The 18,813-nt window shown below is 32.5% G+C and overlaps 2 protein-coding genes across 4 annotated transcripts in view; both read left to right on the forward strand.

Moving 5' to 3' along the window:
* Positions 1-18,813, forward strand: part of LOC149575848 (uncharacterized) — a 273,561-nt gene that overhangs the window by 38,819 nt on the left and 215,929 nt on the right. The window lies entirely within an intron of this gene.
* On the forward strand, positions 10,774-13,032 carry LOC149575849 (putative polyamine transporter At3g13620). Its single transcript, XM_089815794.1, has one exon. The coding sequence runs from the start codon at positions 11,318-11,320 to the stop codon at positions 12,803-12,805; it is 1,488 nt and encodes a 495-aa protein (XP_089671920.1). The 5' UTR covers positions 10,774-11,317; the 3' UTR covers positions 12,806-13,032.

The raw sequence follows: 18,813 nt of genomic DNA on the forward strand, positions 1-18,813 counted from the left end.
CCAATTTTTGTCAAATTAGAAAGTTTGTTGCTTTGCTCTAATATTGCTCCTTCCATATTGGATTTTCTAAAAATCAACTTACAAATAATATCTCTTGCAATTGGATTCCACAATTTGCGCAACTGCAATAGTATCTAGGGTTGAGGTCTTGTAATAATACAATAAAATGAAAAGATGAAACAAGGGAAGTGTGGATACTCACAAAATAATACAAAGTGAATGGGGACAATCCCCATGTATAAGAAATTTGGAGTTGGCTAAAGTGTTTGAATGTGTATAAGAGAAGGGATCCAAAATACCAGTTGCACATTTGTTATGTCATAGTCCTTCATAAGTCTTGTCCAATACCAAAGAACAAGAGGCCTTTCTAATGGATCCCTCACGGCTTCGAAGAACCAATAAAATAGGGCCTTCCTTTCATTAATGCTCACATAACCAGCATATTGAGAAAAACCTACGGGGGGTTGGCCTGGGAGGCTTTCCACTCTGTCTGCTTCTTTAGCGGCTCCATTGCTCCCCTTCACTAGGAAAACCAAAGCCAACTCAGGTCAGAATGTGAATAAGAGTCTGAAAATGGCCTCACCTCAAACTTTCCCTAAATCATCCATCCATCCAACATTGCGTCTGGTAGCGGAGAATAAGATAGTGGTGAGCCAAATGAGGTGATGTTGTATAACAAATTACCCAAATGAGCAATGTTTTCTTTTCTTTTTTCTCTTATATCCCATTAGCGTCACAATTGCGATGTCGTCGGGCTATAATTGAAAAAAAAGAGCCAAAAACACATTACATTTTCCTGTCATTGCAAATTGACCCCTAATGTATTAGTGTGTGAGAATAGGTTACAAAGTTGTGGAACTTTTTTGGGCAGATTGGACCAGTCAAAATAACTTTGAGGTTTTCTTATAAAAACCTAGGCTATAGACCGACTTAGTTGTTATATACCTGGGTACAAATTGGCTCAAATGGTCTTAGATTTGGCAAATAGATAGGTTCCAGTGTTAAGGTCTTAGAAAAGTTGATACCAAACATACTTTCAACATTTCATTTATTAGTTACTCATATCTAAATTTTCTTATTTCCTATTTAGTTTCTAGACATATTTAAATCTTTCCTAACATGTATTATTGTCTTTACTATCATTTCCTGTTTCAAAATTACATGTTTAGAGAAGGATCATTGTCCCCATCTCATGCTTGAGTCTTCTCTTGAGCTTGTTAGGGGCATCTTCCTTCTAAATGTGAAAACTTGAAAAGGAGAGGTGATCTATTATATTTGAATTACTTCTCTTTTCACCATTCACATTTTAGGCAACCCAACTCAACACAGTTCATCTTTTGGTTTTGATACTTGCATTGACTTCATTTTATGTTTTAAATCTTCATATATTTCATTTGATAGTTAGATGTGATTTTTCATTTATTGTGCTTAGTTGATGTTTGCATATCTCTTTCAAAGTTCCTATTTACATTACATCTATCTCTTATTCATTTTATAGTGGATAATTTTTACAACATTGATTTCTACTTATAAAATTTTGGTTAGGAAAATTTGTAGACTTATGGGTTCCTTTGATCCTGAGTCCTCTTTATTTCTTAGGAGTCTTCACAAGACCAACATCTCTACTAATGACATTCCTCCTTTTAAGAAAAAATCTTTCTACTCTTCTCATGATAAAGATGGGATCTTAACCTCATGCAAGTTCAAAATATTTCCCAAGATTTTAAAAATTTTGAGCAATGGTTAGGACATGAAAACTTCAATCCCAAATTCATTTTCATAGAAGAGGGTTTGAGGAAGATAATTCATAATGATGAACATAGTGTTAACATCTGGTGTAGTATCTCTCATCTCATTAATAACAATGGGAAGCCTATTAGTGTTTGTGTTGAAGAGTTAGGATTCAGTCCAATTGCCACTAATGTTATGATCTATGTTCCTATTCCTACATCCATATCTAGTATGTCTACTTATTCTCTACCTATCATACTAGCCTCCATTCAAAAAACCAATCCTACACATGTTAGGACTCATAATCCTTTTAGTCATCCTTCAAATGTTTCATGTGGGTCCTTACCTTCATCCATGCCCACTTATAGTAGAGTTCCTTTTTCATACTCTTGTGTTCCTTCTATTTCCCATAGTGGTCCAAATATTTCACACAAACCACTCTTTCTTTTGAATCTACTATTAGTGTCTTGATACAAATTATTTCATCTTTCTAACAAAAAATGCTTCTATGATCCAATCCAAGTTTAACAGTCTTATTTGTGATATTGCTAGTGTTTATACCTAGAGATCATCAAATATTGTCACTCCTCAACACATGGAAATAACTAATTTAGAGACTTACAATGGTAAGGGTGATCCTTGTCTTAGGTTAAAAACTTTCAAACAATGTGTAATGAGTTCTCTCACGATCATAGGTTCATGGCTAAATTGTTTAATAGAACATTACAATTGTATCTTTTGTTACCTACTTATTTCATTAATTCATTTCAAATAATTGTTAATACTTGCATTCAAAGTTTTGAAAATAATATCAATCCCAAGATTTATTTGATTTATTTGATGCATTGTAAACAAGGCATTACAAAAAAAGTGAATGATTGTATTTTTATATTTAAACATTAGCATACTCAAATTCCTTATCTTGTGTGTGATGTTGATATGCAACATATTTTTATTTATAATTTTCAAGAAGACATTAGGGATGTTTAGGGGGGAAATGGAAGCAATGAATTTGTTATTGTAAACTTAGATGAGATGAGTTCATTAGTTAAACATCTCCAACCTAAGTTATTCAATACAAGAGATAGAGGGGATTCTAAACACAACTCTAAATATAACTCAAGTTAGATTAGCCAAACTCAAGTAAGATGTAGAGATGCCAAGACTAAACCCAAATCATACTAAGGAAGTATGTGAGAAATTCCTCTTTCATGCAATGTTCATCAACCTTAAGATATGAAATGTGATTAAAGTAAATTGATTGAATTGATTTTTCATGTGTGACATTGAATGATCCAAATGAAAGAAGCACATGTACAACCTTGATAAAGCAAGAAATTAGATCTAAGAGATTAAAGGAAGAGAGATAAAATGACTCACCTTAAAGAGGAGTGATACAAAACACCTTTCTTCTCATACAATTATTGATTGGAAACAGTGGTACATAAACTAAATACAGATGTAGAATTAGAACACAAAACCCTCAAACCCTAATTAGTATAGATCTCTAGGTATGAGTTGAACTAGTCAACCTATACTGGTATATGTTCCACCTGACGACCATGTTCTCGGAGGATAGAAACAAAATTAACCTTAGATTTCCTAGAAACTTCAGACAATATGTTTTCAGATCAAAATTTGCAAACTTGATAGCTTGTTCCTGTGCATAATAAAAAAATGATTTTTGTTGAGAGGGAGGGGCTTTCCTTAAAGTCAAACCCTCATTTAGGATTTAATCTTGAAAGAGAAAAGTATGTAAAAGTATGTAAAGAAGTAAGAAAAATGTAATGACTCACCTTACATGATTAATAAAATCTTGTCAAAAAGAGCTTTATTATGCTAGATGTTGTTGATCTTGAGTATTCAATCAAAATGTCAAAAATCTCCATCGATGAAATAGATCTAATCAATGAAAAATCACTAGAGCCATGGATGTATATGTGCATAAATAAAGAAGAAGATAAATGCCATAATGTAGATCTCCTCCCTTGATGGCTAACAAGATGTTAGATCTTGAAGATGAAATACTCACAATAGATCCTTGAACCTTGAGAATGCTTTAAATACTTGATGAATTCCATGAATAATCTTGTTTGTTATAAAAATTATTGTATTAAAATGTGTGAAATGCTTGTATAGGTCTTGGGATGCAGAAATGAAGTGACCAACCTTCCTTATATACCATTTTTCAAGATAAAAAATAAAGCAAGCTTCACCTATGCGAGCATCACGTAGATCCAATGAGTGTTAAGTGTTCCATTTATTCTCATGAGAGATGGATTCGTGTTGAATCAATACTCATGAAACATGGGTCAATGAGTTTGACTCAAAAACTTCACAGTTAAATCTTGGTAGCAATATCAAAATTTGACTTCTTGTGGAAATTATCTCCTACTTATCAAGCTAACAAGGTCACCACATTTTAAAATTTAAACCCCCAAAACAAAATTGGTCTTGACACTAAAATATGTCAAGGTATAGCTTGACCTAGTCAACCTATACTTGGCCTATACAAGGATTATCGCGAGGAGAGATGATCTTGGCATCTCTTAAATTGCCCATAACGAAATAGGAAAAATGAAAAAGAGCAAGAAAAAGAGTTCAAATTTCCTCAATCCATTAAAATTGTTCATAATTTCTTATGGATTAGATTGTGTTGAAATTTTTATCATCACTTTAAAAATGTTTTGAATCACACTACATGATTCATCATTAGGATGAGAGAGCAAGAGTTGCAAAAAATAAAGTGAGTTGTAGATTGGGACTAACTCCAAAGATATAGGGGACTACAGAGAGAGAGAGAGAGAGAGAGAGAGAGAGCACACAAACCAAGAGAGGAAACCCTAAAAAAATTTAAATATAAAAGTAAAAAAGAAAAACAATAAGAAAATTATAAAAATAAAATAAAAGCAAAAGTTAAAAAATAAATAAAGACAATGGAATAAACCATACAAACCACACATAACACGAAGCACATGATGTTATATGTGTGTGTGTGTGTGTGTGTGTGTGTGTGTGTGTGTGTGTGTACAGATATACATTCACACATATCTATATATAAATATAAATATAGTGAATTGTATGTGTGTGTATATATATATATAAACCCAACAAAACCTAGGGGAAAAAGAAAGAAACAGGGGACATTTTATTAACCAAAGAAACTAAAAACAAAGGTTAAAACCAAAAACAAGGTAACTAAAGCAAGAAAATAAAACTAATGAAAATAACCCAATGAAAAAAGAGAAAGGAGGCAAACCCCAAAGAAAAAGAGTTGTTTCAACATCAATACATCTATGTACAATAAGAGGTCAAGAGCTAAAAGGTCTTAAATGATGATATATTTATCCCCCACTTTAGAAGGAGGTCATGATCCCACCTCATACTCATGGTAATGTAGATCAAAACCAAGAGTTGATCTTATCATGTCTAAGGAGACAAATAAACTACCAAGCCCCCAACAAACTAGAGTCTTCACCATTTCCAAATAGAGAGAGAGAGAGAGAGAGAGAGAGAGAGAGAGAGAGAGAGAGAGAGAGTTGAATGGTCTAGAAAGTGTATATGGCATGTCACTCAATCAATCAAAGATTCATCCTCAAGGATAACAATCTAATAGAGGGATCCAAAAGGATCAAGCCCTCAAATTGTTAATGGTTTGATAGAGGGATAAAAATAATTATGAGAAAACCATCAAAGTGGGTGTGTGCAAAAGTGAGTAGAGTGTATGCCCCCATGTTTAAGTGATTGCAAATACCTCAATGGGAGAAATGACTTTAATAGAAGTTTACATGCATCTAAGAAGAACATGTCCACTATGAAATGCCCCCAGGAGGGAATACTTCAAAGGGAAATAAACACAACATAAAAAGAGAACAAGAAGGCTCTACCAATTTTGGGGTTAGTATGATCATATGCATAGAATTATATTAAATATGAAGTGTCAACATTCCCCAAATAAAGTAGAACTACAACACAATGGAGTAAAATCAAGTAAGAGATATGAAGAAGAGTCTTTTTGGGACGACATCTCAAAGACTAAAATTAATTGATGCTACCATGTCATAAGCATCCAAGAAGGTTATACGCTTCTAGCACATGATCATGTGACTCTCATAGGGTGATCTTGTATGCACCTAACATGTAGTTCAATATTATAAATTAATAGAGAAGGCCTATTCATTAAAAAAAAAATAAGGGAAAAACCTAACATCACCAGAGCCTGGCTATGATTGAAAGTGAAAAGTAATAAAATTTTGGAGAATGCTCATATTTATGGAAAGCTTGGTCGACGGATGGAGGAAGCAAATAAAGATAACCAAAATTCTAGTGCTATATATGAAGGAGACAGATGAAATAAACCAAGGTGTCCCAAATGTAGCTAAGTGTCAAACATTAGCAAGACAAGAGGGTGAATTTTGTAGGAACGTGATGCAACCACTCCAATGAGAATGTCATACATAACAACAATAGAAGTGGGACATAAACCTCTATTGAACACTTAAAATGGGTGAAATATTTTTAGTTGAAATTAATATCATGTCCACTTAAGTGTAAATAAGCCAAAAGCCTAAACTACATGATCGATGGACAAAACAATTTCAATTGTCTTATAAAATTCCTAAGATGATTTGATGCATTGATCTTGAATTTTAGTTCTTAAGACTAGGCATATCTATGACATAATTAAGGATAAATTGGCAAATACCTTAAACATCTTTTTTCATACAAGGACAAAACACATGACATTAAAGTGTGATTAAAGTGGTATTCTAAGGTGTTTAAACATTGTATATGTTTCTCTAAATAAGATTTATGATGTAACATTTAGTTTATACTTACAAGGAACATTTTTAAGCACAAAAAAGACTCAAGAAATTATATAGAAATATTTTGAAATTTTGAAACATTTCTTTATTTAAAATTTGCAATCCATTATACTCTTTTTAACTAAGTATTATTACTTTATTTTACTATTGAATTTATTACATCCATTTTTTTAATTATCTATATTGGACATGACTACTTAAATTATTATTTATTCTCAAATAAATAGTTCATTACAATAATTTAAAAAATTAACTATTTCCTTTTTATTTCAAAAGTGGAAGAATAACAATTAAAACTAATAAATGAAGATGTGTAAAATTTTATTGTTAATCTAAAAGTAAGATTAACAAGTGCCACACAATGGCTTAGTACTTACCTTCAATTAGTCTAGATTTTGTATATAAATTTTATTATATATTATTATAAATATTAAATATATTAATTTGTATATAATTGAATACTTTAATAATCTTAATCTAATTATAATAGTAAATATCAATTATTATTTAAATCTTAATTTTAAATAAATACATTTTCATTTATAATAAATCTATAAATATTATTTAAATATTTTAAAATAAATATAAGTCTATTAATAATAGATATTTATTATAAGTTATAAATAATTTAAATATAATATAATTTAAATTTTATTCATAATTAATTTAAAAATTTTAATTGAAATAGTTAGAAATAGAAATAGTATAAGAAAAGGAAAAAAATTTAAAATGATAAACTATTTTAATTTTAGAATTTTTTTTTTTTTTTTTCTATTAGATATAAGAGTTACAAAAAGGAGGAGAACCAAAAAGGTCACCACGAGAGAAAACAAGGAGGCCAAGCCTCACCACAAAGAATCAGAGACCATTGTACATCAAGTCAGAAAAAAAACAGAAGAGAAGAGGAACAGTCTAGCCAAGAACATCATAGGGCGTATCCACCCACGCTATCCAACCTATGGGGCCCTCCATCCAAACAATTCTTTTGTGCTATTGAATTTGCATCAGCATGAACAATTCCTCTTTTCTGGCATTGCCCTTTCTCTCTGATCTCCCTGGTCAGCCTATTATAAGCATGCGCGAAAAATTGCAAGTCATCCAAAGTTCTATGCCATTAGTACCCATCATGTGGGAACCTTCTCAATTTCTCCCACTCAATCAACATGGTAGCTTGCACCTGCAAGTAGATTTTAAAATAAGTGAGTTTTTGAAAAAACTCAGTAAGACCCCTTTGCATAGGAGCATTAAAAATAAAATTTGATTATTGTATAATAATAATAAAAAAATATTATTGCACTATGCATAAATAGTAGTCACTTAAAAATCATCTTAAACTTTGAATTTGGAAGAGGTGCAAATCCCTATGCCCGATGTTTTTAGCAAATCAAATACTCTAAATTATTCAAGTTCTTAATTTATAAATGTAGGAAATGTGCATCTATACTTTTGATTACAATAATACTATGCCTCACGACAAGTACTACTAAGACTAATAACAACTTAAAATAACATTATTCTATTTTTAAAAATATTTTTCTATAAAATAAAGAAAAATGGTTTGTAATTTAAATTTTTAAAATTACGAAAACTTAATTTATTACCTCCATAATTTTTTTTCCATTACAAATTTTGAATGCTTTTATTATTATTTCCATTACAAATTTTGACTGCTTTAATTTTTCAAGTTAAAGATATTTTACTTTCCATTTAATTTTTAAAGTGAAAATACAAACTTATTCATGAGAAAAATTGAAAAATTAAATATTTATATATTAAAAATTTAAAATGAAAATAGAAAATAGTTCATGTTGATAATTAAGAAAGCAATGAATTGCTTTTCAATTTTTCAATTATAGCTTTTGATTAAGAATTTCTTTTAACTTTTTGTATCACATTCTTTGATCTATCATCAAGATGAAAAAGAGAAAGCAAAGGGATCACCGTGATGGATTGCACTTATTTTGCTTTCTCTCTTTCATCGCAATGATAGATTACAGAGTTGAAACATTGATGAACAAAATTCTCACATAATAAATTTCAATTTCACACACTAAATTTATTTTTCAATTTCAAAAGGGAAGAAATAACAATTAAAACTAATAGTTGAAGATATTTTTATTTTTTATGAATGACATTAAAATATTAGAATAGTAAGAATATTTAAAACAAAAATATGAATGACATTAAAATATTAGAATAATAAGAATATTAAAATTTAACACAAATATCATATTTTAAGTTTTTCTTAAACAATAGATAAAAAGTTATTTTTAAATTGTTATTTAAATCCTTCTTGAATAATATTATTAGGTTATTATTTAATTTATTATATATATATATATATATATATATATATATAATTCTTTTTGTCTATGGTAGACTTTGAATTCTCCTATTATTTATCTATTGACTCTATATTAATATTAAAGATACTTATTCTCTATTCAATATTAAAATTGAAAATAAAGAACAATTCATGACAATAATTGAGAGTGGAATAACAATTAAAACTAATAATTGAAGATGTTTGAATTTTTTTATTATTAAAAGTAAGATTAATGAGAATAACATGTAAAAAAGAGTCATTTATTTAAAAAATATTTTTATATAAAGTAGAATAAAAATAATTTGACCATTTAAGCTTTTTTTGGAAAAATTAATAAAAAGTGAAAAGTATTTTAATGGTGGATTCTTGTCAAAGGATTCTTGATTTAATCACAAAGTTTATGGTTTATCTAAACGATGCTTTGAATATTTTACAATTTAAAAAAAAAATGAAGAAATTTTACTTTAATTCTTTTCTTTCTTATTTCCATCTTTTCCCTTTCCTCATTTTAGCTTATACTACATGGACTTCTTAGTTAAGGATTGAGAATATCCATTCCACCAATTGGTTCCATGACCTCATTCCTTATAATGTTAGATCCTTGAACTTGAAAGACTTGGACCTTGATAGATTTATCAAGAACCTAATTCAACATTTTCAAGAAAGACTAATTTTAACATTTATGTGAACCAAAACATAAACTTTAGTAGACTTTTAAAGAACTACATCACCAAAAAATAATAGAATCATAATTTACAAAGAAGATTGCTAACATTTAGCTATCAAATTTATTGCTAATGTTTACTCCAACATAAGCTTACAATTAAACTAAATGTCCATTTTAAAATGATGATTCCTAGCAATATTATCTCTTTGATGAGTAGAAGACATTTTTCATAGTAAGTCAAATTATGATATTGTGATATTGTTGTGAAGTTTTTTGATTCAAATTGGTTGGCTCAATTACAAATTCAATTAAACTAAATGTCCATTTTAAAATGATGATTCCCTAGCAATATTATCTCTTTGATGAGTAGGAGACATTTTTCATAGTAAGTCAAATTATGATATTGTGATATTTTTGTGAAGTTTTTTGAGTCAAATTGGTTGGCCTAATTACAATTTAAATATTAATAGCAATATCATAATTTAGCTTCTTGTGAAAAATATTTCCAAATTATTAGCACTCATTATATTTAGATGATCCTCATAAAGTTGAAGGCTTCTCCAAGATCTATTTATATTATTTTTGGTCTTTCAATAAATCAAATTTATATTTAGATGATGCTCATAAAGTCAAAACACCAAGACTTCTCCAAGATCGCCTATTTATATTACTTTGTATTATTTCAATAAATCAATTTTATATTTAGACTATGCTCATAAAGTTGAAATACCAAGACTTCTCTAGGATTATTTATTTATATTATTTTCCATTATTTGAATAAATCAATTTTATATTTAGACGATGCTCATAAAATTGAAATGTCAAGACTTCACCAAGATTACCTATTTATATTATTTTTAGTTACTTCAACAAATCAAATTTATATTTAGATGATGCTCATAAAGTTGAAACAACAAGACCTCTTGAAGATCACCTATTTATATTATTATATGAATCAATTTTATAATTAGAAGATGCTAATACAATTGAAACACCAAGACTTTTCGAAGATCACATAGCTATTTATATCATTTTCTATTATTTTAATAAACCAAATTTATATTTAGAAGATGCTCATAAAGTTGAAACACCAAGACTTCTCCAAGATCAAGTAGCTATTTATATTATTTTCTATTATTTTAATAAATCAATTTTATATTTAGAAGATGCTCATACAATTGAAACACAAAGACTAGCTTATATTATTTTTCATTATTGTAATAAATCAATTTTATATTTAGATAATGTTCTCAAAGTTGAAACACCAAGACTTCTCCAAAATCACCCATGTATGTTAATTTAGAAATTAACAATAAAAAAATAATTTATTGAAACAACGAATAAATAAAATTGAAGAACACGATTCCTAACATCTATATAACAAATTTTCCTAGAACGTCGAGCATTGAAGAAAATGGGGAGTTCCAGGCATATTGTAAAAAGCAATGCCGCCGCCGCCGGCGGTGTGCCGGGAAAGTGCCAGTTGGCATCTTAAGTATGCATGAGCCTCTGCTGGACGGTGGCCCCAAAACAGGACTTGATTCGCTCCTTTCAATAATACAGGGAACAAGGTGATCTTTTCGACGTGAGGCGAAAATCACGACTCCTCCACTACACTACACTACGCTACAGCCCATCTTAAGATAAAGCTCCAAATCATGACGGTACAATTGATATAAAGATCAGATACGCAAGGAATGGCCATTGGACAAGCCAAAAACACGTCAAATCTGTAGCTTGCTGAATAATTTTGCCAAGCTGCAGTCAATGGAGATGGAAGCAGCGAAAGAACCAGGAGGAGTAGGAGGAGGATTCGAACCCGCGACCGGTACCGCGGCTGCGGGACTCGAACCCGCGACCTCGAGGCCGTCGAAATCGAAGAAGCTGAAGCTAATCCCTTTGATATTCCTCATCTACTTCGAGGTCTCGGGCGGCCCCTTCGGCGAAGAGCCAGCCGTACAGGCGGCCGGGCCGCTGCTAGCATTGCTGGGATTCATAGTATTCCCGTTCGTATGGAGCATACCGGAGGCTCTGGTGACGGCGGAGCTGGCGACGGCGTATCCGGGAAACGGCGGCTATGTTGTCTGGGCGTGGGCGGCGTTCGGGCCGTTTTGTGGGTTTATGATGGGGTGGTTGAAATGGGTGAGCGGCGTGATAAACAACGCGGCTTATCCGGTCCTCTGCCTGGATTACCTGGAAGTCATTTTTCCGGTGTTCGGTCACGGCAGAGTCAGGAAAGTCGGAATTCTGGTTTACACCGTCGTTCTCAGCTACTTGAATTTCCGGGGACTGACGATTGTCGGCTGGGCGGCGGTTGTTCTCGGGCTGGTTTCGTTGATTCCGTTTTACATCATGTTTTTGATATCTATCCCTAGGCTTAAGCCCTCACGGTGGGGGGCCAAGCCACACGGTCACGTGGACTGGGGGCTGTTCTTCAACACGCTGTTCTGGAACCTGAATTTCTGGGACAACGCGAGCACTTTAGCGGGTGAAGTTGAGCGGCCGCAGAAGACGTTCCCGCGGGCGCTGCTCTGCGCGGGGCTGCTGACCTGCGTGGGCTACATGGTACCGTTGCTGGCGGTCACCGGGGCGCTGGAACTGAACCAGGAGCTGTGGGGAAACGGTTACCTGGCGGCCGCCGCCGGTCAGATTGCCGGTTCGTGGCTGAAGTACTGGATCGAAGTTGGCGCCGTCTTGTCGACGATCGGGCTCTTCGAGGCGCAGCTGAGCAGCGGGTCTTTTCAGCTGCTGGGCATGGCGGAAATCGGGCTCTTGCCGAGTTTCATGGCGAAAAGATCGTGTTATAACACGCCGTTTTTGGGGATTCTTGTTTCCGCCGGCGGGACTCTGCTGCTCTCGTATCTCAACTTCACGACCATCATTTCCGCCGCTAATTTTCTCTACAGCTGCGGAATGCTGCTGGAATTCGCTTCTTTCTTGTGGCTGAGACGGAAGCTTCCTGGGCTGAGGAGGCCTTACAGAGTTCCTCTTGGTTTGCCGGCTTTGGGTGTTTTGTGCCTTGTGCCTGTTGGGTTTCTCGTCTTTGTCATGACTCTCGCTCATTGGGCTGTCTATGTGCTCTCTATCTGCGTTACCGTTGCGGGCGTTTTGGCCTATTTTCTTATGAGGGAGTGTAAGAAGAGGAATTGGATGGAGTTTTCTGTTACGGAAGAGAGCGGGCTTCAGAGCCTCGGTGAGCCTCGAACCGTGGCGGAGGCGGAACCAATGGGAACTAGTGTTCACGGGCAGCGATAATGTTTTTGACGTTTTTCTTAGTATTTGTTAAGATTGAATCTAGAGTCCACAATTTACTATTGTAGTATAGACTCCATGTTGTATAGACTGTCGAGCTTTTGTTTATGAGTTGTCGATACCTTAACTTTTATAGCAGTCATATGTAGGTCTTCTAAAAATTACTTGTTTGTTTTATTGACCGTTTTCTCAAAATTTAATATATTATATACTGTTCAAAAGTTTAAAAACTGTCAATATGACTACCGAATTTCAACTCTAGTCATATGTATGTTCTTTCTTTCACTGGTATCTCATTGAATTACTTTACAGATCTGAACCCTTCATAAAAGAAATTATCATATTACAGTTAGAATTTAATATCTTGATCATTAACCGTACGTGGGTCATGCAAAGGGAGCTCAGTGAAATTAATTAAGTTTTACGTTGGGATCTTTAATTTCAGGTTACCTAGAGTGTATACTTTTAGCGCTGGCTAATCTCCAGACATTGACTGAGAACCGGAACCCCTTTCAGAGAAGGCAAAATGATTTTTTTTATTGAAATAGTTGGAAGAAGCATGTTGGGAGTGGAAAATGCATGAAACAAATTAGTTGGGTCGGTGGGTGTGGATGAATAAACTCAAGAAGATCGTTTGAAATTGATGAAATCGAAGGAGGTGTTTCCCGTGAAGGATTTTAACCGGTTTGGAAAGATTCCTGGAATGCTCTTTCAGGAAAGGACCGTTTGTTAAAAAATATAAAAGCAGATTCCATAGCGGGCCAAAGTTGACCATAATTTGTTGTGCACCGTATCGAAAGAGATCGTTTGTCGCCCTCTGATTGAACCAGCATCAACCTAAAGTTTTTGAAATATACTTTTATATTTCTAGGAATTAGTATCTGTTAGGAGGTGTGCGGATTATCCTTAGAGAAAAGTAATTGTAAATTAACAGACGTGCATTGTATATTGTTGTTTATTGTGCACATACTATTTTCTTTAAAGAACAGATGCTAATTCCTGAAAATATAAAAAATTATATAGTTTGTATTGACTAATATTGAGATGGATTTTATTATACACATATTGAAACTTTTACCTACATTCATATGTGATGATGTAGCATTAAATAACAAGAGCTTCGGAGAGCTTGTGTCCCTGCCTTGTGTTATAGGGAGCTTGATTTTGAAAGTAAAACAAAAAAATTCTTAGATTAAATTATGTTTTAATTTAAGATTGTGTTATTAGTGATCTATATTTTGAATCTTGATGGGAGTGACCCTGGCTATTTAAAATTATATATCTATTATTAGTGATTATATATCTATTATTAGTGAAATATGTTTTAATTAAAAATCTATATTGATCTTGAGATTTTTTTTGAGTTAAATTGCCTCTACAGAATTCTATTTCAACGATTTATTAATAATTAAATAAAAATATTATTGAAGAAAACACATTTCATTATCTATTCTTCTCAATATGAAATTATTAAGAACATAAATGACTATTCTTCTCAAAATGAAATTATCAAGAACATAAATGACTATTCTTCTCAAAATGAAATTATCAAGAACATAAATGACTACAAATTTACCGAAACTTTTAAAAACTCTTTTTCAAATTTGAGAAGCATACCATAGCAATTGCAAACAAAACAAGTTTTCTAATTTCAATAACAGTCAATAATCCCCAATGAAGATAAAAGCCCCAATAAAGCAAATCCCAAATTTAATCTGATTTCAATATCAATCAATAAGCCCCAATGAAACAATCCCAAATTTAATAGCCCAAAGAAACCTCATCTCCTATTTCAGCTACACAGTTCTATGTGCACAAATAAAAGTGGATGTAACAAATTGCAAGTGCATTACCTAATTAAAAAGGTAACGAACTGGTATAAAGAAAAAGGGGCTCTTGAAAATATAACATAATTCAAAACCTATAATATGAAGACATCTAAGTTTTATCGGCCTTGGTGAGAAGAATTATCTTGCCTTGTAACCACCAGCATGAAGCCAAGGAAAATGTTTCAATAGAGAAACCAAAGATTGCACAATTATGAAGATGAAAAGTCACAAAGATGTGTTGAATGTAGAGGTAAAGCAACAATAAAAGAACAAAATAGAGCAAAAAAGTATGCTTTCTTAAAGTAGGGAAAAAATCTTTCCAACAATTTGGTTCATGCATGTCATCGTGGAGAATGATGGAAGAAGCTTTTTGCAGTTAAAAAAATCTAGAAGCATTAAACAAAATGATGAAAAAACAATAATATATCCATCTTTAAAAACTTGTTAGCCTGCACCAAATGGTAGGAAGGTGTAAGGTACCATTTCTCTGCTTTCCTCTTGGAACCTTGAACACCTAAATTTGTCCGGCTCACTGAAATACTCTTCCTTCGTAGGCATGCTACATACATCCAACATGTACAATTTCCACAAGATTAGGGATGCGGCTTCTCTCGGACTCATTGGTAATATTGATGAAGAGGGTTGCAGTGACTAAAAAGACAAGCTCTTTCACAAGAGGAACCATCTGAACTTGGGATTGTCCCTTCCATTTCTCCCTCACATGGTGCTAGATTTCGAAACTTGTTGTAGAGATATATTCTTCAATGCCTAAGTACCCATGAGAAAGCGAGCGATTGTGGAGATGCTCTTTTTCACTTTTGTTTCCCATGGACCAATTTTACAAAAGACTCATTTGAACGGGCCATAGACCACTACCATTGGATGCCCGATCAACGACGTCTTCAAAACATCGTCATATTTCTCCACCCTCTCGTTGATACAAGCACACTGTGCTTCCAGGATGAGGAAATGTTCTGATTCCTTTCAAAATGCAGTCATGCTTGATGCTTCTAGCATTCTCATTAACCAAAATCATAGAAGAATGATCGATGGAGAAGTCCAATTTAATCATCATTCAAATTCAATATGATTTCAACAATTGATCAACAATATTTAGTTGTTTTCTCTAGTATAACTACACCTTCAGCATAAATATGACACAAAATTTATAGAGAATTCTGTATTCAAACACAACAATTCTATTAGTTTGAAAAATTGCCAACTCAACCATTAAAAGTCTCTCGCCTAGAGTGGCATATAAACTGTTTGATCTTCTAGAACACATAGAGGATTTATTGGAAACAATGAAAGAAACAAACAAAACAAAACAATAGATTCTTTAGGAATTAGGATTTTTAGTGGAAAATCGAATAAAAGAGGGCACTTTGATTTTACTATTTTCAACGTCGAGGGTTTTAGAAGAACTCATAAAAATGGTAAAATACTTTGAGAAACTATAAACATATAATGGAATTAGTTGCAGGATCCAACCTCCCTTTACTGTGAGAGAATTCGAATGCAGACTCAAAAGAAAAAAAATATGGATAATAGATTGAACACCTCAATATATGAATTCAAAATGTGGAAGAATCAACATGACACGTAAATATGTGCATGTATGAAATGTACACGCAAAGACCTTCCACATGAAATTTTTTCATAATGCCATCTCATACGACATGCAATTTTTAGAAAAATATTGATTGATTTAAAAAAAACCAACAGCTAAAATAGCTCCAGCCAATTAGAAAATAGAAATAATTTTTAAAAAAAATCAATAATATAATTGAACCAAGAAAACCTTAGGCGAAATGTTTATTAGGCACAATTTTTGAGGTAGATCAATAGAAAAGAAGCACCCAATAAATTTAGTCTCCTGCCTTACGACAAGGACTAATAATAATAATACAACATTTATAGGATTGTATGAGAGAATATTATATTTATGAAAATCTAATAAATAAAAATCATAGTGAGAAATTGTGATATTGCTATCAGGATTTAATTTTGTACTTTTTGAGTCAAACTCATTAGCCCATGTATCATGAGTGGTGATTTCCACATGAATCCATCTCTCATGAGAATAAATGGAACACTTAGCACTCATTGGATCTAGTTGATGCTCACAAACGTGAAAAACTAGTACATCCTAGGAGGTCACCCATCCCAATACTATTCTAGAGTTTTTGAGTCAAACTCATTGGCCCATGTATCATGAATAGTGATTTCCACATGAATCCATCTCTCATGAGAATAAATGGAACACTTAGTACTCATTGGATCTAGTTGATGCTCACAAAGGTGAAGAACTAGACTTCCCAGGAGGTCACCCATCCCAGTACTACTCCAACTCAAGAACGTTTAACTATGAAGTTTCCTCCATGGTTAAATCCACTCTACTTGCAACCCTATTTCAAATATAATTAATAATGGAATTACAACTTTATTTTAGGACTCTAATCCAAGGAAGAACCAACTCTCTAAAGTACTATTTTTTATGGCTAAAATCAAAGGAAGTCACTACTTACTAAGAATAATTACACTTAGAGGAGGAGGTTGTACAATTTTAGAATATCATAAAAATTTGTTAAGCTTCCACCATAACACAATTAAATGAGCAAGAACCTTTGGCTCACTTCTTTTGGCACATTTTTGGATTATTCAAATGTACCTTAAGCTCACTACTTTCAATATCCATTAAGCATTTAGTAACATTCTCTTCAATACCACACAACTTCTACAACTCACAAGTGGTTTTATCTTTCATTTATATCCTCCATAAGCACTAACATCCTTAAACTCCAAGTCAGCCAAGACGAGAATCTACCAATTAAGAGGCTAGCCTCAAACACTTTTTGATATGAAAGTAAGTTTGGACCAAGGAAAGAGAGAGCTAGGATAAAAATATGTTTAGGGACATGTCTTTGTGTGAGCACAACCATTGAAGAAGTTACACAAATCATATAGGTTCACCCTTAAGTCTTGCATCCAAATGTTCCAGTCGACAAATAGTACCAAAAAGATGAAGGAATATTTAAGAATTTAGTATGGCATTTAGTTCAACATCCCAACATCATTCTTTCACGTTGCTATATTTCTTTTGAGTTTGTACAACATAGTGATGTCGAAGAACCTAGTACCATATGAAAAATTGTCAACTAATCCTGAGATATAATAAGTAGATTCGTACAATATAGTATATCCAAGCACATGAAACTTGTTCATAGTAATACCTAGATAAATTTGACCAAGTTACCCAAACTAAAAGAACAATTATTATTGTGTGAAGAAGTGTAGAGCATTCTGTGTATCCATTCTAACAAGCAATAACACTAACTTTACTTTGCAAGCTCTAGAAACTCTGATCTTAACTCATGTGTTAAGATCAAATACATACATACTACATCAAACACATGTGATAAGATCAAATACATCATGTGATAAGAAATCAAATACATACATAATACACATTTTCCTATGTCTATCATTGAACCATGATAATTAGATCAACACATTTGACATCCAACCTAAATGATCATTAGATCAACACATTTGACATCCAACCATGAACATTTTTTTCAACACCGCTAACATCCAACTATGAACATTAGATCAATACATTTTGACATCTAACCATGAACATTTGATCAAAATGAAAATGTATGTTGATATCAATGACAATATAAATGTATGTTCATGCAACTACAACATTATCCATCTCTGTAACAATTTCCCTCTTTATCATACAAGGATATCGTAGGTTGACATCAATGACTACATTCTATAGTTACAACAAGAAATTGTTTCTACGAGTGCTCTTTTTTGTTAAGAATATGCAACAAAGATAGTAAGTAAAAGAAAGATTTTATTATTATAATATGTTAAGTTTAAAATTGCACTCTTGTACTCATTATAATGGGTTGATATAATTTAGACTTTTTCAATTTCCTAATAATTGTGCATGGATTTCATTCAAAAGAATTGTTTGACTTCCCAATTGAAGGGAAATGAAGGCATCTCATAAATCCACCTAAGATCAATATGCACATCCAATATCTATCAATTTCTTTAATAGAATCCAATAAACTAATACAAGCACATATTTTTATGTCGTAAAAGCATAAATAGATAGTTGATTTGCCACAATTAAAATCTTAAAGGAAAGTGAATGCAATTTATGGA

This window comes from Cupressus sempervirens, chromosome 1 (genome assembly GCF_028749045.1).
Source record: "Cupressus sempervirens isolate cs-2001-9-10 chromosome 1, ASM2874904v1, whole genome shotgun sequence".
NCBI lineage: Eukaryota > Viridiplantae > Streptophyta > Pinopsida > Cupressales > Cupressaceae > Cupressus > Cupressus sempervirens.

Excerpts from the sequence above, each read along its gene's own strand:
- LOC149575849 (XM_089815794.1), top strand. The coding sequence starts at position 11,318 with ATGGAGATGGAAGCAGCGAAAGAACCAGGAGGAGTAGGAGGAGGATTC.